This window comes from Mycteria americana, chromosome 4, assembly GCF_035582795.1.
Source record: "Mycteria americana isolate JAX WOST 10 ecotype Jacksonville Zoo and Gardens chromosome 4, USCA_MyAme_1.0, whole genome shotgun sequence".
NCBI classification, from domain to species: domain Eukaryota; kingdom Metazoa; phylum Chordata; class Aves; order Ciconiiformes; family Ciconiidae; genus Mycteria; species Mycteria americana.
This window is the reverse complement of record NC_134368.1, coordinates 11,332,568-11,356,585: the sequence shown is the minus strand read 5'-3', so window position 1 is coordinate 11,356,585 and position 24,018 is coordinate 11,332,568. Positions and strand designations below refer to the sequence as shown.

The 24,018-nt window shown below is 35.4% G+C and overlaps 1 protein-coding gene across 2 annotated transcripts in view; it reads right to left on the bottom strand.

Annotated features, from left to right (window-relative positions):
* Positions 1 to 5: 5 nt before the first annotated feature.
* The window catches only part of GRK4 (G protein-coupled receptor kinase 4), a 41,779-nt gene continuing 17,766 nt past the window's right edge, over positions 6 to 24,018 (bottom strand). The window contains exons 6-16 of one of the 2 annotated variants that reach the window (XM_075499642.1): positions 22,727 to 22,819; positions 21,264 to 21,327; positions 20,365 to 20,505; positions 17,419 to 17,609; positions 11,891 to 11,928; positions 9,271 to 9,360; positions 8,520 to 8,728; positions 7,534 to 7,671; positions 6,762 to 6,899; positions 4,437 to 4,559; positions 6 to 2,897 (exon numbers count right to left, since the gene is read on the bottom strand). In XM_075499642.1, coding sequence (XP_075355757.1) covers positions 2,844 to 2,897; positions 4,437 to 4,559; positions 6,762 to 6,899; positions 7,534 to 7,671; positions 8,520 to 8,728; positions 9,271 to 9,360; positions 11,891 to 11,928; positions 17,419 to 17,609; positions 20,365 to 20,505; positions 21,264 to 21,327; positions 22,727 to 22,819 — 1,279 coding nt within the window. In that variant the 3' untranslated portion in view covers positions 6 to 2,843. Of the gene's footprint in view, positions 2,898 to 4,436; positions 4,560 to 6,761; positions 6,900 to 7,525; positions 7,672 to 8,519; positions 8,729 to 9,270; positions 9,361 to 11,890; positions 11,929 to 17,418; positions 17,610 to 20,364; positions 20,506 to 21,263; positions 21,328 to 22,726; positions 22,820 to 24,018 lie in introns of those variants that run through there. The other variant, XR_012775463.1, reaches the window with a different exon arrangement.

The window sequence follows — 24,018 nt, the reverse complement described above, 5'->3', positions numbered from 1 at the left end:
TGTAAGGAGAGTTATGCTGATCCTTCCAGTTTCTTGTCTTTTCTGATTCATTAGGGGATTCACATTAGATAATATTTAGTCATTATTATGTGGTTATACTTCTAGACAAAAGGGACAAATTTATAGCAGAAAAATGCCATCTTGAGCCTACTGGGGAAAAAAAAAAAAAAAAAAAAAAGACAAAGAACCCCCCATCCCCAAGCCAACAGAATTTAGGTCCTAATCCTGCAAACATGTCGTTACTCAAAAACACTTCAATAGTATTATTATTCAGAACGTAAGAAAAAGCTTGTGAAATAAAATTAAATAAAGCTTCATAAAAGCAAACAAAACCTCCACTTTTTTTCATGGTTGGAGTTCCTTGTTCAAAGAAGCAGATGTATAAATAACCACTTCTTAGGAACAACTTCCCTTTTCTCTTCATCTGGCCTTTTTTCTTCACAGATCCCTGGAGAATAAGTGTTAAGACTCAGCACTCCAAAATAGAAGAGTTGATTTTTTTTTTTTTTTTTTTTTAAGTTAAGATCCCTCCCCCTCCAATATGGAAAGAAAATTTGAAATATATGATAAATAGACTTCCAGATTTTTTTTTTTTTATTTGTTAAAGCCAACTCCTATATTTTCTTCATATAAATTACTCAGCTTGTGTCTATGGTATTCTTGCCCAAATTTCAAGTTGCTCTAAGCAGGCATTAAATCCAGACTGTGACCCCATATGTCTAGCATTACTATAGTCACCTTTGCCTCAGAGCAGCAAACCTAAGATCTTAAAAAATTAAACCCCTTACTAAGAGAAACATTATCACTTCTCCAACCAGGTAGGTATTTATAAAACACTTTTGTTACTTCCCTATTTCTCCATTCCCATCTTTTTAGAGTCCTTCAATTACTGTGGTACATAATAAAGAGGGTCAGCTCAGACCATGCCAGCTCATTGTCTCACACATAATGGTTCCAGCCAACACCCTTACTTCAGATATTTCTCTGTCAAGCCTCCCATCCCTTCACTATTGCATCAGACTATCTTCCAGTAATTCATTTAAACTCTCCCTCTGCCAGTTTCTCTCTTTGTACTTTCTACGGCAATCATTTTGCTGTTCTCTCTGCTGTTTTAGATGTCAGGAAAAATGCACTGAAAACATAGGAAAAGAGTCTCATTCCTCATTTCTGTGGCACAGTAGCCAAGAGGAACAATTTTAGTTAGACACCAGCTCAGCCCCAGTAGGATCCTGTAACACACTGGTTTTCCAACTTTTTTCAAATTCTATCCCATTAAAACATTTGTCACTAGAGACAAAATACTGTGAAATAAAACCTGACGATAGGCTTGCGTATCAAATGTATCTTGTGAGTTTCTCAGCAGCAGCTTAAGTTTCTTCCAGTGGGTCTGCAGATCACAAGCAGAAACCTATTTGAGGTAGAGGGATATTCAGTTGCTCTGTGTGTATGATACATGTGTGGTCTGGTTGGTGCCCTAGAGATTTGAGAGGAAAAAAACTGCATGCGCAGTGGAGACAAATCTTCAGGAGAGAGAACAAAATATGTAACAAAAGTCATGTCTCCAACTCTCAGAGCATTCCGTTATATTTCAAGTCCCTAACTCAAATTTTGAAAACAGAAGAGGCTTTTAATGAAATGTGTCCCCTAAATTCATTCTCATACACAGATTAGTAGTTTTACCGGAAACTTTACAAAATAAAGTCTGGCATACTTTGAGTTCAGAAGAATGGAAGTTTGACAAGCTTTCAAGCAGCTGGAAACAGTTTAGTAAAGAACATCAGGTAATCATAACTAAAACTTCAATACCAGCTCCACATCTGTGTCAAGCAATCATTAAAGACAGGTTTTAATGTTTAAGTTTTAAAAGTTTATAAGAAAAGATTACTTGCATAATTAAATTTGATACTTAATACTACCTTGTCCTTCCCTCAGTGGCAGTGATCGCTGTCAACCCTACAACATTGGGTATTACAACATGATAAGCAGAGAGGAGGTTAGTAAGAAGAGCCCATGCTTTGTTTTTTAACCCATTATAAAACTATAACATCCTACATGGCGTTGTAAACAATTTCATTTACAGAAAAAAATAAAAAAGTGTCCCCACAGGTAAAAAGAAAGACTTTTAGTAAAGACAACATAGTACTCAAAATATAAAATTTTGGCATAGGTCTACTTGCATGGTCCATGCCAAGACACTGTATGGAGAGGATGTGTAAGAGAGGTAGAAAGGAGAAGAATGGGGTAATACAGTTTGTTACAGGATTAAGCTAAATGTTCAGAATTCTCTATATATAGAAATACAGAAAGACATTCTACAGAGCCAGACAGTAAAGAGCAATTCATAATAGCTGGCCACAGTGCACTGAATTCTTTTTTCCTTAGCAGTTGCTTGAGAGATACACTAGGTAATAGCACTGCCATGCTGCCAGATAATACCGGCATTATGAAATTTATCAGTACAGCAATTTTACTGTTAAGAAAACTGCTAATAATGATCCTAATGAACAAGAAGACTTTTACCAGTAGCATACAAAGTCAAGTTACATTGATGCCATAGATATTATCTCTGTGCTTTAAAATCCTTTTAGTATTTCTAGATTCATTCCACTAGGGAGAAAAAAAAAATCAAGCTAAATCAAATACATACAGAAACACACTCACTCGAATGGCACTCATTGCTTTTTGTACAATTAAGCTTTAGTGAAAATATACATCTTAAAACAAATGAAGTACAAATGTACAAAAATCCTTGAACTCAGATAAAAAATATATATAATACACTTTGCTACAGAGATACAAAACATTTAAAGTTTGCTCATCCTTTCTGATGAGAGTAAAATGATTTAAAGTCTGGAGGACTCCTGCTCATCATCACTGCAATCAGATTTAAAGCAGACCTGCAAGAGAAGACAAGAGAGACAATTCAGCTGCAGAACTGACACTATTGTTGGTCTGTGTATTTTATGGGGCACAGAAAGGCTGGGGGGGTAGCTCTTTTTCCAGCACATTTTACTCTATACTAACTAAATGCTTTGGAGATATCAGAGGAAACCACAACCCAACCCCAAATCTCAAGGCATTAAAGTTTCATTTAACCTTAGAATCTTTCCTTCTTTTAACTTCACAGGACAATTAACTGCAGTCTTATTACTTCAAAACCAACTGAAGGTTCTCAAGCTGTATTAATTTTTTTAGGACTCTTTCTCAATACATAGAACTATATCTTGGGACAGTATGAACACTGCTGATTTAGCTTGAAAAGACTACAGTAACACACAAGATTTAACTTTAGCTGTGTGAGATTATTAGTACATTTAACCATTCTTTCTATTCCATTACTGTAAGTGGGGGAAAAGTGAATTTGAAAAGGTGAACTAAAAATGACAGTATTATACATTCCATTAGCATTGTACCATTTGAGAGAGGTAAATTACCAGCTGATGACAAAAAAATATCATCATGCAATTTTAATACATGGCCCTGTTGTGGCTACTTAATTATATGCTCCTAGCAATTTTTAAATTCCATTTCTGCTTGAAAGCAAAAGTAATTTCTACAGAAGTGTTCTCTACTGGAATATACTCATGCTTCTCAAGATAATTCCACTCTAAGTGTAGGCATACTGAGCAAGCAGAATTGTGTACAACATCTTCAACTGAAAACCTTTACAAATAGCCTATTTCTCACAACCTATAAACAAGCACAATATGCCACATGTCTTTTAGGTGGTAAATAGTGAAGTCATATACCTCTGTTTACTAAAGAGTAGAAGTTATGTGTGTAAGAAAAGTCTGTGCATTATCAGAAGCTATGTAAACATATATTATGTTGTTGTTTTGGTAAAGACATTAAACTTCCTAAGATATTTTAACATTTGTTTCATGACACTTCTTCACACTCATTCATTTAGGGGACATTTTTACTTATTTGCTTAATACTCTAGAATGATTCATTGGGAGCCCAGCTTTCTAAAGGAGCGAGTCCTAGGACTTGCATTGCTCCACCACACTCACTTCTGAGTTCATTAGTCAATTTTATTTACATTTTTACAGAGGGAGCCTCAATTATCTCTGAAGTCATCTCCCCGAAGTTTTTCTAAAAGCTGGCAAAATACATAAGGAGCAAGACCAAAATTAGTATCTTTAGGAAAGATCTATAGCACAGCTGTTAACAGCACGCACTACCTTTTCCCCAGGTAACATCTAGCAGACACTAGAGGAAGACAGAATGCTGAGGGAGGAAAAAGTCCTGGAGTTATAGGGATTGCTACAGTTTCTGAAATGCAGTGCAGGGGCAAAGCCATAATAAACCAGATTTCATTAGTTTCAGTATTCAGTGAACAACTTGTTTTTTCTATCACAAAATGACAGAAAAAATGGAATGGATGTTAAGGTCTTACTGGTCATTTTCTTATGAAAGAATAGAAATACCCTTACCTCTCCACTAAAAAGTCTGTGAAAGAAGCCTCTCTTTGGTTTAGGAGACCTCTCTCTGTCCGGTGACACAGTACCATCAGTTTCATATGCATTGATATCTTCAAAGCATCCCGTTTCAATCATCTTTGAAACACAGGAAATATAAATGAAATATCCATACAAGCCTCTCAAACATGTTCCATGTATTATCTATTTACTTTGGCTGGGTACTCCTAAAAACTTACAAATTCATCAGCCAAACTACACCACTTGCAGAGCTTCATGAAGGAAGGCACAAAGTCTACATTAACTCTCCTGTGCGTCCAGAGACCTAAAGAATAGCAATGAGAGCACTATCATGCAGGTAAGTACCCAGATGCTCCCTTGCTTTGGTAAGGCATTTCGTCTGCCCATGATGCAATAAGCAGAAGTTTTCAGAACCAGAACTTGATTTTCCTCTCATCTATTCTGCTCATTTCAGAGCAATCTAACCTAACAAATATAATATCTCTATACCCAGGACTGAACTTTATTAACAAACAGGACATTGAGTAGGAGAAATTATTATTCTATGCAGAACACTAGTACCTGCATAGTATTTGGGGGGATACTTTTTACAAAGGGGATGAATTGCACTCTTGGGGAAAAAGCAGCTGATGTCTGACCACAGTAATTTAAACATCATTCTGATGTTTTGGGCAACCATCTATCAAAACACAACTTATACCATAATTAAAAATAAGGCAATGAGATAGAGAAGGCAATACTTCATGAACAAAAAAAAAAAAGATATAATGAAGACAGGTCTCCGGAGAGATGCAAGGGATTTTGACATAATCCATGTTTGTGTACACAGAAAGCAAAATAATTAAAAATACAATTACCAGGTGCAGAAAGGACAGCAGAAAGAGTAAATGCCAAAATGTAACAAACAGGCATGGTCAGAAGGGGGAGAATGGCTAATGCCCACATGTAGTTGGCATTTATCAGTGAGTGCCACTGATACACATCTATCATGATGGGCACACAACCAAACGAGTATACCTTGTAGAGGGAGAGAGGACATAAAGAGGAATAAGAAGAAATGCGGTCTGCTTTTATTGTAAACCATGATATTAGGTATAGTATGGGAGGGAAGGAGGAATTCTTAAGAGACATGAGAGCAAGGATTTGAGGGAAAGCTCAGTAACATGAATTAAAAGAAAATAAGCACAAACGTAAAATGAAGTCTGCACCATTATTCCTTGAAGAAAGGGAAATACCATCACCAGAATTCCACAACTACTTTCAACTTTATCGCTCTATATGGGGTTAGAGTTATAAAGATGCAGTGCATTTCTTAATGACTGGATCGTATTATGAAGTTCAGAATTACAACACAGCATAGGAAATATTTATTTCTCCAACAGCCTAAGGTTCATTGCTTCTTAGTGAAGACTTTCTATGTCAATGACACCTTTCAAATCTCCTTTTTAATGAAATGGAAAAAAAGGCAAAAGGGAAACAAAAGGGAATGTACTTTTTTCTCTGACTTGTTCAGAAATTGCTCATCTTTTGTGTTCAAACTTTCAGTAAAATTTAAATCATACTGGGAAAGAAACTACACTAGTAGAATTCAAGACAATACTAATTTCAGAAAGTTATGAACATCTTATAATAGGGGGAAGGCATTCATAACAAGAACTACAATTTAAAATAATTGTTACTGAGTGCTCTTCCTGAAATAATAAAGAAGATTTGAATTTCCTAAATACAGACTGAAATGCATGGAGAGGTAGCAAAATTCTAGTATTCTATGCAGAATACTAGAATACTTATTCACTAGGCAGATGAAAAAGCTTTAAGAGAAAGTCTGACTCAACCGATGTTGAACTGTTTGTTTTGAAACCTTGGAAAAGGTGAATCTGCAGTTCCGTATTACTATGTCACTTGGATACTCTATTGATACACAGGCATGATGATACACAAACAGCTTGCACTGCACCTATTTGCTTTTGAATACTTTGAATACCATTCTATCCCTCTCCTATGAACAGCAATATTGAATAACGTGTGATAGAAGAACAAGGAAAATGGGGTCATACTGATGCTAAATACTGTTCTGTAGGCTGTACCTATGATGATAAGATGCCAGATTCTATTTATGCAAATTTACCACAGATCTCAATTTTTAGCAAGTTGTTTATGTTTTGGGAAAAACTTTTTTCTGAACTCTCTCAGCAAAGAAGTCTAAAGCAGAAACTTCTTTGCATCTCACAGAGAAAGTTAATACTATAATTATATCCCTTATTAAATCTTCTATATTGCTGTGCTAAAGAAAATAATATTTTATGAAATATACAATACCTCATTTTGCCAAGGGATTGAGACACAACCCGTAACAAATTTGGAATAGAAGTCATCATCTGTAGTATCCAGGTTCACTCCTTTTACTGTTGAGAACTGCTCTATGTCCAGGACATCTTTGCAATATACGGCACGTGGCTGCAGTACAATACAAGATTGCTTCATTAAGGTTTTGGGTTTTAGTTTTGGTGGGTTTTGGTTTTTTTGTGGGGTTTGGTTTTTTTTTCTTTCCCAGATGAGCAAAGGGGGAGCGAAATGTTTGCAATTTTATATTTCACATTGCTGAGTACCAAATTACACTGTACTACAAAACAGAAATGCAAAAACTTAAAAGACTCTCGTCATAAGGCACCTGAGCAATTCCATCCATCCTGCAACTAACAGAAAAGAAATACCAAAACCAGAAACACCATGCAACTTTTCTGGATTTCTTAATGGTTGTCATAATTCACTCATCTTCTGTCACCGTCCTTTCAACTCCAGAGTAATTTCTTCAAAGTTAACCTTCATTTGTTCAGCATCCGAGCTAGGGAAGTAGACTTCTAAGGGCTAAGAAATCAGCTACAAAGCTCCCTAGAGCAATACAACTATTTTAAATTGTTTTGTGATCTCAGATGAAATGCCACAAAACAACTAGCCATCAATAGCTGCAATGCCATTCTCCTGCCAATTTAACTTTAAAGGTTTCTCTGGAGTTCACATGATTGCTGACATAGAATTATGACAGTTCTTGCCTTTTTAGATACTAATCAAATCTGTCTCACCTACTTACATCTGGCAAGAATGGAGGTTCTAACATGTTAGCTTCCAGCCTCTTGAAGTTAATATTCTTGAAAATAGGATGCTGCTTTACAATAGCAGCTCCATCTTCAGTGCAACCCAGTCGTTCCCCTGGATTTTTAGCAAGTAACTGCAAAGATACAGGAAAAAAAGGCTGATCCAGTGATATAATCCCACAAAAAAAAAAAAAAAATCTATATACAATGTCTTTCAATAAGTTTAATTTGTCGCTTGGCCTTTTATTAGATGAAATTTATCATGGTATCAAAATGAACCAGAAATCCAAACTACAACATTCTGGGAGCAAAAAGATTTTCAGCAGACAAAAGAATCCCTGAAAGCAGACCATTAGAAGATTACACCCAAAGTTATATGAAAATATTTTAATTGATGAATTAATTTAATTTAATTGATGCTAAATAGATTTTACAGTAGACTTTAGACTTTGCAGTAGACTTTACTTTCAGGAAATACAAACTTACTTTTTTTCCAATGGGCTTAAGTAATGCACATATTTTGCACAAGCTAGTAAAGAAAACTTTTGAAGCTTTCTGTATAGACATGCTTCTTACTAAATTCAAGAACATGCAAGATAAAAAAAAAGCTGTTGTCTTTGTACAGACTCTTTGAGGCAAGAAAACTGGTATACTACTCTGCCATTTCTCCCCATACAGTATCAAAATTGAGCATGCTATTGTATTCTGTCTATAATTACATGTGGTCCAAGGAGTACTGGACCTTTTCATTCACGTGATGAAAAATCAATTTATGCAGCCTTCATCTTGAAAAAAGTTCTGAATTCTCCAAGTTTGATAATTGAACAATTCATGGACAATCACAAACTTCCCTCTGAACCAAAGAAAGATTTATGAACTCCAGCTTTGAAAATTTTTCGATAGAAGATGTTAAAATAAAGTAGTTCATCTCTTAAAAAGGATTAGAAATTTAATTTTCAAACCTCTATGTCTCTTCACCCACCATCCTGCAGATGGATTTTGCCTCCTCTGAGAACTTGTCTGAATATGTTTCCTGGTCTTCCTTTACTCTCCGGTCAATCTCATCCCGTTTGACCCTTTCCTTATGCTTCCTGAATGGAGACTGTCCTTCAATCATTTCATAAATCAAACACCCAAGACCCCACCAATCCGGGCTGAACGTATACTTTTCATTTTTGAGTACTTCTGGAGCTACAAAACAAAACCAAAGAAACCCTCATGACAATTCACTTGAAGTAATTAAATATTGAAAAAACTCTCAGGCAGTCTTTTGGCTCTGTGCAGAGATATTTGCGTAACTCCTCTGTACTTTGAAGAAACACTAATTTCCACAGCGAGGACTCTGTTTATATCCAAGAGAAGCACTTAAGTTCTTTAACCCTTAAATCATGATTGTTTACAAACTAAGAATGAAGTTTTTTCCAAAGCATGGAAAGAAATATGTTGTCATAGTAATTCATCTGCTTACCTGTGACTCTGATTCTCTTTGAACCTTAAAAAAAATTAGGTGCTTGCTTAACATTCTACCTAAAGCTAGAATTTCCAGAGTTAAGTTTTCAAGTTTATCAGTAGGCTTATAATTGACTACTAACATCTACCACTGCATAACCTTTCTTCCATAAAATGTTTACTAACTAATCCAGACCACATATAGTTCTTTGGGCAAGTCATTCATATATTCACAGAAGCAAATTTTCTGGTAAAACATAACTAGCAAAGGATACTTTACATACCCATGTAACCAACAGTCCCAACCCGTCCTCGGACTGTTTCTCCTTCTGGAATCTGCACAGCTAATCCAAGATCTGAAATTCTGATATGTCCTATTTATGTTAAAATAAATTATACAGTCAGCAAATAATAAAATATGACCACTTTTAAAACAAAAAATTTCTGTAGCATACCTCATCAAAAAAGCCACCCCAAAACATCAAAACATTCATATACTCATAGCACTAAGGCTACTTAACTTAACTAGAAAGGAGTGTTTTATCATTATTCAACCCTCCCTTAAATACATAAAGGAAGAGAGAGGCACAGATCTAACTGATTTCCTGAAGGTCATACAAAAAAATTGCTGTTAAGTACTCCAATTCCTAGCTTTGGCATAGGCTGCTACTCTGGGACGAATAGAAATGCTCATTTCAAATTCTGTATCGATGCATCAGACACTTGTATTTTTCCGTTCTGTATTCCCACCACAAACACTTAGCTTTCTGACTTCCTAACAAAACATCAGAATTTACTCCATTTATTCCAAAGATGACAAAACTGTAGCCTGTACTGAGACAGCAGGTTTTACTCTAACAAAGTATCCTAATAATGCTAAGTACAACTAACCAGAATTGCTATCCCCACTCCCACTCCAAAAGAAAAGTAGCCTAGACATAACCTACTTAGAATTATTTGTATTGTAACATGTTAGTTCAATATTAGGATTTCCCCTTCTCATGAATCAGTCTAATGTAGGTAACTTCAGCTTCTATTTCACTATATAAGCCAAACTTCTCAAGTTGACTACCTTTCCAATACTCATGGCATTTACACTAGTACCTATTAATGTAGAAGTAGTCTGGTGGAATACTATGATTTGTCATGAACAACACTGATCAGATGGGGAAACAGTCGAAGAAGGGCAATGGGAGTAAGTTCATCCCACCCTCCCTTACATTCCCATGGACAGATAAAGTTCTTTGCTGGACAGACTCAACAGCAAATTATTTTACAATTCTTGCCTTGAATTGTCTTTTGAGATGATTCTAATTTAAAAATACATAATGTACTTTCTTAATAAAAATATAAAAGGCTAGACAGAAGAAAGGACAATTACATTTTCCACTCAATTTTAAAACAGAAAATTGAAAGATTCAGGGGGAAAAACCAAAACAAAACAAAAACCAATTTCTAATACTGGATATAAGGACAGGGACACTATAATTTACAGAAACATCACAGATTCACAGAATACTTCAAGCTGGAAGGGACTTCAGAAGGTCTCTAGTACAACCTTCTGAGCAAGCAGTCAGCCCAAAGTGTTCAAAGCTTTTTAAATTCTTGTCTAGAAAGCCTCCAAGAGTAGACACTGCATCACCTCTCTGGGTAGCCCATTACAATGCCCGAATGTCCTTTGCGCACATATTCTCTGTCACTCAAAAAGCTCTACAGCATCAATGTTAGTTAAAAGCATATTAGTTTCTTATTTACATGTGATAGATAATCAAGGGGTGGGGAAATCGAGTGGAGAAAGTCAAGTGCCACTCTATATACTGGTTGGAAATAAGTAAATGCTCTTGAGCAGTAAATGCTATTTTAAATACATTCAGATGCTCTTCTATTCCCTGACATCTGATGAACCCCTTTTCAAGTGCAGCATCTGAGCTCCTGAAGCGATTTTCTAATTAGTCCCCTCTGCTCTCTGGAACAAGATCAGAATATCCCTGGCAGAGAGAAAGCATTCTAGTGCAGTCCTGCAAGGCCACATTTTTCCTGAAAGAAGCCTTCAGCTTTTGCAAGAAGTTGCTGGAGAGAAAAATTAAAGAATGCATTTGATGTCTAGCAAAGCTTTAGCTATTGGAAAGTGACTTCTCCTAAGCATCACCTTTTTAGAAATTTATCAGTCAGAACATGCTGACTTTAAAAAAAAAATTGTCCTAATAACTTCAAAAACAGTTCTTCTTTAACTAAAATACTCAGCAATTACATGAACAAACTGGTAATATTCATCCACAGCTTAGAAGAAGGTAATTGCTGCACATGTTCTACAGTGAATTCAAAAGATTCTGATAAATTTCATACGAAGTCATTAAAGAAAATTAATTTGGCTTTTGAAAAACAAAAAACTAAAACCACTTCTTCATATTGTTTGTACTCCCTTAATTCCTTCCAGACACATATGCATCAGTGACCATCAGACCTGTTTCAGCTGAAATGTTAAAACAAACAGAGATGCTTCAGTTTTCTTTTCTTCTTTATTGCTTAGTTATAGTTTACTAAGTAAAATTCTGGCCCTACATCTAACAAGTCATGTTTCCATAGCCAAAGAAAACACAAACAGAGAACAAACCCATATAAAATTGTAGCCATCTTAAATCAAGGGGCGGGGAGAAGGAGGAGCAAAAGGGGAAAACTAGCCATTTTATGGTGGGAAATTGACCCCTCAAACATTGTCATCCCCCAAAACCCCAATATTTTCCCCTACTTTCTAAAAAGCAAGGGCAGTTTTTTCTTTACTAATTAAAGTTAACATTTGTAAGTCAGGTCCCTTTTATTATGAAGAAATCCCTTTGATTTCTGGCACAGTATTAATTAGATTTGTAATTCCCAATTTCAAAATTAATTTTAATATTTACTTACCACAGTCATCAAGGAGTATATTCTCAGGCTTCAAGTCTCTACAAATTAAACAGAATAGAAATGTGAATTATACAAATGCAAAATTATTAGCCATCATCAAGTGCAACTGAGGCAACATAAGACTTCTTGGTTCTGATTAAACCGATTTTTCCAGTTTCCACCTATATACAAAAAAAGTTGTGAAATTGAGAACCTATAATACAAGTAGTTTAACCATAGAACTCTTGATTTTTTCCCAACTCTCTAATCCATTTACATTAACAACAGCAATTAATGTTTCACAGATGAGAAACTTCCTCTACACAACACTAAAATCCTGATATGAAGGACCACCAACTTACACCCAAATTTGTGCTCATAAGTGAAAGACATTTCTCCTGAGAGTATCAGCCATATAACTCCACAACGGTAAAACACATCCGTGCTTGCTGCAGTTTGATGCTGACCCCTTGCTATATGCCATCCCAGGGTGTCAGAATATCAGCAAAGAGTAATACTGCCAAGACTAAGCATAGGTTTAACATCATCCATTCAAACTCCATTCCTTTAATTTGGACGTGCAGCTTCTAAAGCTTACTAGACACTTGTATCTAGTTAGGATTTGTTGCAAGCAACTTTCTAAGAGTCTCTACTACTTTTCTGTAAACATCAAAGTTTCACATGAAACTTTTTAGCTATTAAATGCTAGCAAGACTCAGGAAGTAGCAAAAAGGGCAATTAATTCAGTGTTGCAATTCTGCATTTTATAGGCATCTTCTTGTATATTTTTACTTTAGGAACAAAAGAAGAAACTCAATTGGATATTTGGATCTGCCTCCCCACCCCCCCCCCAATGAAAATTTGGGGAGTCACTGAAGCTGAATCAGAAGCTGTTCAGAGGTTACTTCTAGGATTTATCCTCTAGCAGATTCTACTAAGAATACACATATTTTTATATATTTTATATATATATGCATAGAATATATGTATAAGACATATAGTATATATATAATACATATAATTGTGATATGCATCAGAAAGTATGTGGACTGCAATACAGTCTTTTAGATTTATTCCACCATAAATGTCGTAAGGCCAGAAATAGACAAGCAAAAATCAGTACTTGGCTAAAGGTTCAGTTATTAATGGAATAGATTATTAAAAACAATATGTACATATATAGGTATATGTACAGTTGTGACAGTAACAGTTATTCATATACAAGCAGAAAAGACTGAATAATGTAAAAGAAGCAATTTTAGGAAGAATGACTCTAGAATTTACATTCAAAATGAGAGAAATATACACAGACAGTTGTTCACCAATAAATCTATATGCTTTTTTTTTCCCCAATAATTGATAAATTGATGCTCTAAAGTATGTGTATTCAGGTTAAAGTTTCATTATTTCATGAGATTAACTGTATAAAGAAGTCAGCAAGACACTTTCCTCCTAATACTTTTAAGTCTAGACACTCCCCATAATGTTAATCATTTGACATTACATATGAGATTACAATACCAGAGAAATCAGGAGAGATCAGAGTAAAAAAGCAAAAACCAAAAAACCCCACACCACTACCAAAAAAGAAAATTCAGCTCAAACTTTAGGTAGAAACACATCTACTTTAAAGCACATAATATATGCTCAGGTTAACGCAAGTAAACAAGTTAAAGAGCTCCATCTCCAAAAAGACTGATTAAAGCCTAACCTAAAACTTAATACTTACTAGCAACATCTGCTGCTTAATAGAAGCTAATTCTGTTCTGACATGATTTTGGTCGGTCAACAGTCAATAGTAAAACTTGTTTCTAACCAAAATTCCAGCTCTTTAATGCTATTAGTTTCTAGGTCTAGGCATTTGCAAAAAGTCAGCTTTTGGAAGCATTCAGCTATAAATTCTAGTTCTGCGATGCTAGCTTTGGGGTATCAGCCTTCTCCCTCTTCCCTTCCCTCACCATGACAGAAGCCAAAGTCACAGTTTCTGTTGGAATAGAGACGCTAGTCCTGCACTGGATAACAGGCTACTTGAGCTGAAAACCAAACTCAGAATGAGAGCTAGCAATGCAATTCTAGCAACAGAGGCAGCAGTTTTCCCTTATGAAGCAGAGAGAGGCTGGAGGACTGCAAAGCTCACAAAACTAAGAGGTTCATTAAAAAGAGTTAGATAAAAATTATATATTTATTTTAAATTGGACTAAACAAGCACTGGTCTATTTTTGCTATAGCTTACACCAGCTTTCCTACAGAGAAAATTTCTGGATAAAAATCCTTCAGGGGATTTCACCGTAAAGATATCTACTCTGAACATAGGCACAAGGCAGGCAAGGAGCTACTTGGTTTACCCACTACAGCTTCAACAGGTCTTTGAGCCTGATCTTTGACCTTCCAGGCACATTCACTAGTGCTATGGGCGCCTACTCGAGTTTATGGGGAAAATCTAGGTATCCAAGCAGCTTATCTGATAAAAAACACTACCATCCTTGAGGAGTCAGGTAGCTCCTGCAGGAAAACTCCAGCAATTAAGTCCCTTTTGGAAAGCAGGCACTTGTTCCCAACTCTGTCTTACGCACATCCTGACTTTGCTCTAAGTATTATCAGACTTTTTATGTAGCAGATGGATGAATAGCTCCACTACTGCCTGTTCCTGTCTGTTTGCTTATTTTTCTCATGTCAGCAACATATGGCAAGTTACAGATAGTTTCACAAGCTCCCATTGAACAAGCAAACTGGCTCAATCACTATCACAGGGCAGTGCGGGGCCCCCCTTCCAGCTCTGCACCTGTTCTTTAGTCCAGTGGGAACCCCACTAACAGAATGGCACAACTGACTCCAGGGTCCTACAGACAGCATTAACGCCACTGCTTGAAATTCAGTAATAACTGGTATGAAACACACATAAAACACACAATAAAAATTGGTGGTAACAGAGAGAAAAGTTAGGCCTAGTTTTTCCACTTTATGAGGCATTTTGCTACTGATGGCGACACATCCCAAATATAATAAATTTATTATAAATTTTAACATGACTGACTTACATTAAAACTGCCATTCTAGAACTGAACAAACTGATAAGATGAACTGATTTTACTGCTATCTGCTGACACCCTTCTGCACCGAGGATTTCTATTTTCAGAAGTTCTGAATTTCCCTTCTTCCACTGCCTCTACAGTACACTTTACTGCGAAGATACAGATGGATAGCCACAAAGACAAGTTCTCAAGAAAATATTTTATAACAGTATGTTACAGAATTAAAGTCTGCTTTAACAGTTTAAGCTATTTGTCTAAAAAGAGAGTTTAAAACTCCTCCTTTAAAGCTGGAAAACAAATGCAGTAATAGATCTTGAGATATGGGAACAAGAAAAAGAACTAGCTCCAATTTCAGAAATTCAGTGGTCCCACCAGTATTAAATGCTTTCAAAATGACAGCAAAATAAGAAGAACATTCCTTCTGTAGTTTCTTGCCCCAGAGAATGAAAAATATTAGTTACCATAATTCGGAAAAATAAATCATTGAATCAATGAAAATGTGCTTCATTATGTTATCTGCCCCCCAACAACATTAAGACTGGAGGCTGCCAGCATAACTTCTTTGGTGAGAATAAAATAATTAAGGCAAATTTTCCCAAGCTTTCTGTTTCACTAATCATATATAATCACTGTATTGCTGCCTAAATGCATTTCCATTAAGATGCCTGGTAGAGACATGTAACATATCACTGTAATTGGTGACATTTTAAGACTTCTATGAGCACCTGTTTTGGCTTCTTTACTTTAAAACGGTAAAATTTACAACTGTGCTCCTAAATGCATGATACAAAAAGAAATACATATGGAAAAAACAAATCAAAACCATCAGGAAAAAAACTACCATTAGCAAAAGAGAAGAAAGAAGAATTTGTTTTACAAAAAGTTGGTCATTCGATATGAAAAAGTGCAGGGTTGACAGTGATTCTACAGAGAGCGTAAAATTATCCAAACATTTTCTAGTTTTAGTACTCAGTAGTTGAGCTGACATGGCATAATTAGAGTCTCTTTTAATCTGTTTACGTACTGGGCAGGAACTCCCTTAGTATGTCCTATACTGACTTGTTTAAATAACGCCTTCAGGTATTATGATTAAATTGAAGCCCTTCTTTTTCCTCTGAGCATACAAATTCTTCAGTTACTAACACACGTACAGGTAACTGTCTCTTGGTCCTTCATTTTGTTATGAACAGAGGACTAGAAATAATTCCCATTCTTTTAATTAAGAGACAATTTTACTCAGAGTTGGTTGTGAAACTACTTTTTTCCTTGCTCATAAATTTAAGGCCATGCAAATTCTTAATAATTGAAAATTGATTATGTAATAGCACAAAAAGGGCAGAGATCCAGACACCAAGACAGTTCCAGAAGAAACCACGATCACTCCAAGATCTGGAATTACAGACAGAGAACACTGGGATTCAACATATGTGTTTGAAAGTCTTGTAGGTAAATAGCTAACAGACAAGGGCTGTGTGGTTTTTTGTTCTTTTTGTTTTGTTTGGGTTTTTTTTGTTGTTGTTTTGTATTTTAAACAATCAGTTTTGTTTTCACTTTGGCAATGTGAAATGACCTACTTGTAGCTGATCCATTTCAGAATGATGAGCAAAACCATTCATCCTTGCTTCCCTCCTACACGCATGCCAAAACACACAGTATAACATTGCAAGATTGGCCAAATTCTTTAGGGAACCATGTACAACAACCAGCATAAGCCTTATTTACTCTGTGGTTCTGCCACTTTCTGCTGTGTGTATGTTAGTCTTCTATATTGAGGAGGGAAAAGACTAAGACTCACTATATTAAAGTTATGCAGGATTATATTTTAAATCTTCTTTGAAAATAAGTGGTACTTGGTGTTACACACCAGAAAGATAAAGAAAGCATTTTTGGTCCACCAGTAAGTTTGTTTTGCTTGTTCTGTAATATTAATGCATGCCAGGGGTTAAACGATGTATGTACAGAGACAGAAAAGAGAAGTAAGATCATACAATCTCAATTACAATGCATGAAGCTTCTTACAGTTTCAGTAATTCAAAAGCAATAAAGTGCTTATTGGAGGAACCTGAAATAAAAACAGAAGAAAGGCAGCAATATAGATTATAACTGACTTTTTACCCTCTTGGACATAACAAGCAATGCAGCAAGGGACTTCTGTAGCCTTCTGTGAACTTCTACTTTAGAGTGGGCAGGAATACAATCCTATGTTCCTAAAACTTATTTATTTATTTGAATTACTAATGAATTTGCTTTGTAAATCACAATTTACTATCATTTTACAAACAAACCTTGAATCAACTTTATAATGTTTTAGAATGTAGCAAGTATCTAGACCTAAATTAACACTAAGATGACAAATAAGATCAGTAATTCTGAAGAATGTGCCATGAAAACGAAACAAGTTTTTGGCTTCTTTTACTATGAAGTTAAAGTATAAACTTGTTTTAGTAGAAAACAATACATTCAATGCTGAACAGACATGGAAAATTCAAGGTACAAGTGACTGTAGATGACACTCACCTGTAAACAATTCTCTCCTTCTGCAAATCCTCTAGGCCACAGCACAGTTCTGCAGCATAGAAAACAGCCCTTTCTTCATCAAAGCCAGGATTTCCCATGTTATATATGTGAAACTTCAAATCCCCTCCATTCATTATGGTTAATACTAAACACAGGGCATCTTTCGTCTCATATGTATAGGATAAACTAACCTAAAAGTGGGGCAGGGGGAGAAGACGACCATTATTCATTCATAAATCCCAATACAATTCATAGCTCTTTTTTTTCCAATACAAACAACATACAAATCCTTTTTTTTTAAAAAAAAGAACAAAACAGCCAAGGAGAGAATCGCTTCTGTCCAGTACTTGAAGACACAAAGGAATTCAGCCTAATTTGCATGTATACACAAACCCTACATCACCATACAAAAGTTTAGTGACATATCTGTTCAGATGCCATAGAGCTCCATCCAGACAATAGATTTATTGATGATGCCCCTCAGCTGCACGTTATCTGTATTACTTTTTGTAAAGATAACATGTGCATATACCTTAGTTTATTGATACCTCAGGAATTATGCATTGTCAAACCATCTTCCTGAACTACAAGACTCAAAGTTGCCCTACATTAGAGAAACTAAAGTCATCTAAGATCAAATGTGTAGTTTCTATTCCTCTCCACCCTCACCAAATAACTGCATATTTCCCTGGCTTAGAACTTGCCAACAGTAAAAACTTGGTATAGCTCTTTATAGTCTTTCTTCTCACTGTATTTAGAATGAGGTGCTATTTGGAATAGGGAAGGAAGAACACCCTATTTTTTTTTTCTTCAGGTTTTAGGTAAATGTTTTAAAGTGCATTTAAAGTTTTAAAGTAGACTTGTGGATTTAAAGAAAAACAATTTTAAAACAATGTAATAGACTGCAAAATTTAACATATGTTGTTTAAGTTACAAACTCAGTTTCAATAGAAAAAGCTATGCTATGCTCATGATCATCTGGCAGGATCTTCAACATTACCTACAGTGATTAACTAACTTGTACTGAAAGCAATAGAATTTAAACATACTTACCTAATGTAAGCTAAGTATAAGTTAGGTAAAAATCAGTAGGATTTTTTTTGATTCAATAAATGTATTTTTAAATGCAGTACAAGTACATAAAGGCCATAACTCAGTAATAAGTCCAAACTCTTCCTTCAGAATCATAAATCCAATACTAAATAATAAAATGAAATAAATATACAAATCAGCTACTCAGGGCAAGGATTCCTATTTGGTGGTTTTAAACTGACCTGTCCAGCTACTAATGACTTCACTTGTGACACAGGCATGACAAATTATCTACCCACTTCCAACCCAGTATTACTGCAGATCCTAGATCTAGGTATTCTCTGTTGCATCAAAAAAACATTGGATGGCAAGAAGAAAATAACTTATGCTCAATCCTATAAAGTGATTTCAAATTCAACTTTGATCTATTATTGATTTATAATATTTACATATCTTGAAAAAATATTACTCAAAAATAGAAGTTTCATTCTTATCTCATGTATCTCTACAACTAGTAATTTCTGGATCAATTCAGGTAACTTCTGGATTCAACTTCAATCAATTCAAGCCCATGAGCCTTGTGAGAAAATAACATTAGCACATTTATACGAAAACATTATTTATAATAATTTAAAATACATTAATGTATCTGGCCAGAAGGTTCTTAATTTTTCTTTTAACTGGCAGTATTCTACAGCATTTTTTTAATGCATAAAGCTTATCAGAAAATACATACATACATACATATTTTATACATACTATATATATATTTGTTTATAAATAACTTCCACTATCCTCTAACACAGGCACTTTAAAATCCTCTCTGAACATTAATACAAAATTTATCAGTAAATGGATTTAAAAACAGCAAAATGCATTTAAAGTTAACATTTAAACGACAACAATTCAATGAAAAAATAAACATTACCTGGGGGAAAGTTTACCTGGTATATCTTTGATCATTCTAAGTTATTTCACTGCTTAGTAATTAGAGCTACTAACAGACTATAATTTTCAAGATAGTATCAGGTTAAAGTATTAAGACTTTCATTCTGTGGAATTTCTATTAAAAAGTTATGTTAATTGTTCCACATCCAAGATACCTCTTTAAGCCTTAACACACAGCAAAGCAATATAACTAACCTGAATCGATATACTAGTCAAATTTCATGTTTATCTTGAAATGTATAAGCAATAGAGTAATGAATGCTATGAAAATACCTAAGGTTATAAAAACTCTACTATTAAAAGTCAGAGAAATGCAAGATATGCAACTTCTAATGGCAATTAAATGGCAGGCGCTCATAAAGTCACCCCTTTGTAAGTGCATTTATGAATGACCTCCAAAAATGAAATTATAAATCAGCATTAATTATAAGAAAATAGGTGTATGGGAGGGAAGAAGGGGGTAAGAGAAGAAAACAGAGAGCAATGCATTGGCAGAAGAGACAGAGAAGAGAAACAGAGAAGGAAAAATAGGATGGAATAAAGTATACGGAATATCCTCCTTATAAACATAGACAAACATACTCAGTCACAGGCTGCAGCAGAAATAGAATTTAAGTGATTATTCAAGTCTGAGTACTACAGAATAATCTATTCACCTTTAAACAGAGGACAAAGATTCAGTGGCATCAGCATGCTGGAACACAACCTAATGTTTTGGTTGTAAGTGAGAAATAAAGCAAGCAGCCTAAAACCAATTCAATATTGGATAAAAAAGCCCTCTACACAGAAGTACGCACAATCACACACAAAACATACTTATTATTATATCAATCATTTATGTCAGCAGTCATACATTCTCTAAATCTATTAAAAAAAAATGTCTTGTGCCCACAAGCTCCTGGAAGTGATTGAAATAAAGCAAAGCAAGACAAACTTCTGAGAATAAGATCAGAAGTAGATACTTACTACAAACCTACTATTCACTTTTTCTAGAATTCTTTTTTCATTTAGAGCCATTGATTCTCCTTTTCTCTTCTTTATTCTCTTTTTTTCTAGCTTTTTACAAGCATACATCTTTCCTGTTGCCCGTACTTGACAGGCACACACCTAAAAAAGAAGGAAGGTATGTCAGAGATGCTAGGGTTTTTTTAGAAATTTTTTTAAAGAAGATAAAATTTTATTTTCTTTAGTCACACTCTTGAATGCTCTCAGAAAATGAAGGTCTGTAAGCATCAACACAGAGCTTTCACCCATGAAACAACTCTGAAGGGTCACAAAAGCTGTAACAGAAGTACAAAAAGTGATTATATAGGAGCAAACCCATTTTTGTCGGGGTTGAATACTTCAGTAAAACTGTGGAACTTGTGTTGGTGAAACACCTGACTGTGGTTACAGTCTATGTCTAGGCAAGCAGGACAGAGGACAAACATCCACGCCATAATCACGTGGGAGAAAGATCATGATAATTTAGTAACCCTCCTTCCCCTTCAATATAGGGCTCTGGTGAAAGTATGTAGGGGGAAAAAACCCAATTAATTATAAACAGAATGAATAAAATCTATAGATTTTCCTATCAGGTTCATGAATATTCTACATAGTTATTAAGTAGAAACTACATTCTTATTGCCAAATGAAATTTCTGAACAGAAGCAACTGTTGTTAGTCAGTGGAAGTTTTCTCCAACTTTGTGCAAGACCTACAATACTGAAACTAACACATTAACACAGTTTGGATTTACGACAGTTTGCCAGGTGATGTGTCAAATGTAGACTGTAGAGTCAGGAGTTAAAAAACTGCTCCTCCTCTGTATTAACCTTTTTTTTTTTCTTAAGGATTGCCTTGCAGAAAGATACTTCTGTACTCACCTCTCCAAATCCACCTTTGCCTAGTACTCGGTAATGCCTAAATGTGTGTTTGGTTACTGGTTGCCTGATTAACAGAAAGAAACAATTACTGCAACAGCAATTACAAGAGTTAGTAATCCCCTCCCCACTCCGAGGTCCGTCTTCATTTTCTCCTTCCTGTTCTATGACATCTTACTGAACAGTTGCCTTGACCTCATGAAGGCAGTATTATAATAAGCTGAATTTCAAATGAAAGGGGTGCTCTGATTAGAAACATTGGCTCCCTCATGTGGTCATCAGACATTCACAATAGCAGGAAGAAAAGCTGATCAATTAGGCCCTGTGCCGCCTGTGGTTAGAGCCTTATCTGTCCTCATCAACAGCCAATTTATCACCTCCAGTTGTCTCCCTTAGCTGCAGTACGCTGACATGTAAGCTGTGTTTCAATGAGACCATGCTTACAATACAGCATTTAAAAGGTAAGCCATTTCTGATTTTGCTTTGCTGTTTGGCTTTTTCAAAAAAGAAAGAGTTGTAGTATGCAACAGCAGTTGAAAAGCTGAATTGTTAAGGCATTGATGTAGTGGAAGAGGAACAGATAACTGGAGGCAGTAAAGGTGTCAGCCATTCTATGCCAAAACACTCCTAAATAAACATGTATCAGAGCAGGGCTATTTCATGGTGGTGAGCTGTTTTTTTTTTTTGTTTTGTTTTAAAAGAGCATTCATTGTTAATGCAGCTTTGTTCTCAGGACAACAAATGGAGGTTCATTTGGTAGAGAATTTGGTTTAATTGTTTGAGTAACTTCCCTAGTTCTCTTCCTGGCTTTTACTACTAATTCAGTCAAACAAAGACACTGGATAATTGGAATTTACCATAAAATTAATTCTCAAGGACCTTAATGTTTGAATATGTCATCATGATACCCAGCAGTGCTGGATTAGAGTCGATTTGTACCAATGTCAGCCTTCTGAAAAAGTTTGGACACTCATTTAGTATTGATTTAAAAGCCCAAACTAGATTCTGATATATACAAACCTTGCTGTCTTATAATTACTAGATCTGTGTCTGCACCATCCTGGGAAACTGATTAGCCACCCAATCACCCAGTGGGTTATAAAACTAGATTAATCTGCTTATTAACCACTAATTAGACCAAGTTTGAAATAAAGGATGATAGCATTCCCAAGAAAGATTGGTTTCCCACTGCACACTTGACAGCCAAACATATATCCATACGGTAATAAATTTGCATTTACCCAATACAAATTTACCACTTAAAGACTCCTGGACAGATACTTCCATTGGAGTATTGGCTCTCTCGCTGTCCCATCAACATCATCCTTTACATCTGGTCTTTCAGATCATAATTTCTTAGACAAGCAGTGTCATTCATTAGGGCTCTATAGCATTTCTAGCATAACAAGCAGAACTGGCCACAAAGCAAAGCAAAATTATAATGCAAACACTATAAATGAACTTACTTTTCCAGCCATTTCCACTGTAAAAAACGGGAAAAAAACACACTTTCTTGGTAAGCTTCAAAAGGTCTTCTGCTTAGGTATTCATGGACAATTCTAGCAACAGGAAAATAAAATCAATCTTATACTGAAAAAACTGATGAAGCAGGAGGTGCTATCAATCTATTAAAATATACTTAAACATATCAATGAAGCTGTAGGCAGAGAGACATTGTCACTGTGCTCTACAATGGTTTTAACCTAGATGTCTCACAAAGTGACTGCCTGTCACAGAAAATTGTTCCTGTCAAAACACTAGTGAATGCCAAACTACTGTTACTTATAGTAACTAGAAAGTTTGACCTCTGCATTCTCATTAAATGTCTTCAAGCCCACCTAAACATCAGCCTCTCAGTAGCTATGCAATGCATGTATGACCCCACAAATATGACCTCTGAAAGATATTTACAGGAAAGTATCTACAAGTTTTCATACATTCTTTGGAGACTGGTAAGTAAAATTTTATTCTAGGATTTGAAATTGAAATACTAAATGCCATATCCAAAACCTGAACACCAGGTACTTTATCATTCCCCTCAAATTAAATACACCGGGGGGGTGTGTGGGTATTCAGATATTTATTGGACAGAGGAAAAGGGATGACCTACATGACAGATCCTCCATTTGAGAAAGGTTTACTAGGTGTTCTCACACATCCCTTTCAATCTTATAATCTCAGGTTGTTATAAAGTATGCTTATTTTTGTTGCCAGGGAGATGACCCAAGCAGTGACAAAACATGTTGTAATCCTTCAGACATGATCAAGCATGCCTTGAAGAACCAGTAATATTAGAAACATAAAGGCTTTAGAAAGACATGCAACACTGGTAAACATGTACTGTCCCTTCAAGAAAAGCCTTCCCTGCTGCTGCTGTGTGAAATACCACTTCATGACTTCAGAAAAAAAACAAGTTGTATTTGTTTGTGTTAACTATCACAATCAATCCTCTAATCAGCCATCTTAATGGAATATAACTGTTGGCCTCAGTTCAACCCGTTTTCAAGAACCATAAATCATGTAACATTGTTCAGAAAGCTTTCAAGCTCCAGTTTATAACTTCATATTTTTCTAAGTACCTTCATCATGAAAGAGAAGCCACTCAAAAGGTAAGAATATAATAAAGAGAAATACTATTCTAACTTAAAGAATACCTGGTAGCAGATAATAGGGTGATTTTATGCAAAAATAGCAAAGAAAGAGCTCTGCAAAAGTCCAACATCTACATCGCATCTGAAGAAAACCTAGTCCTTTAATA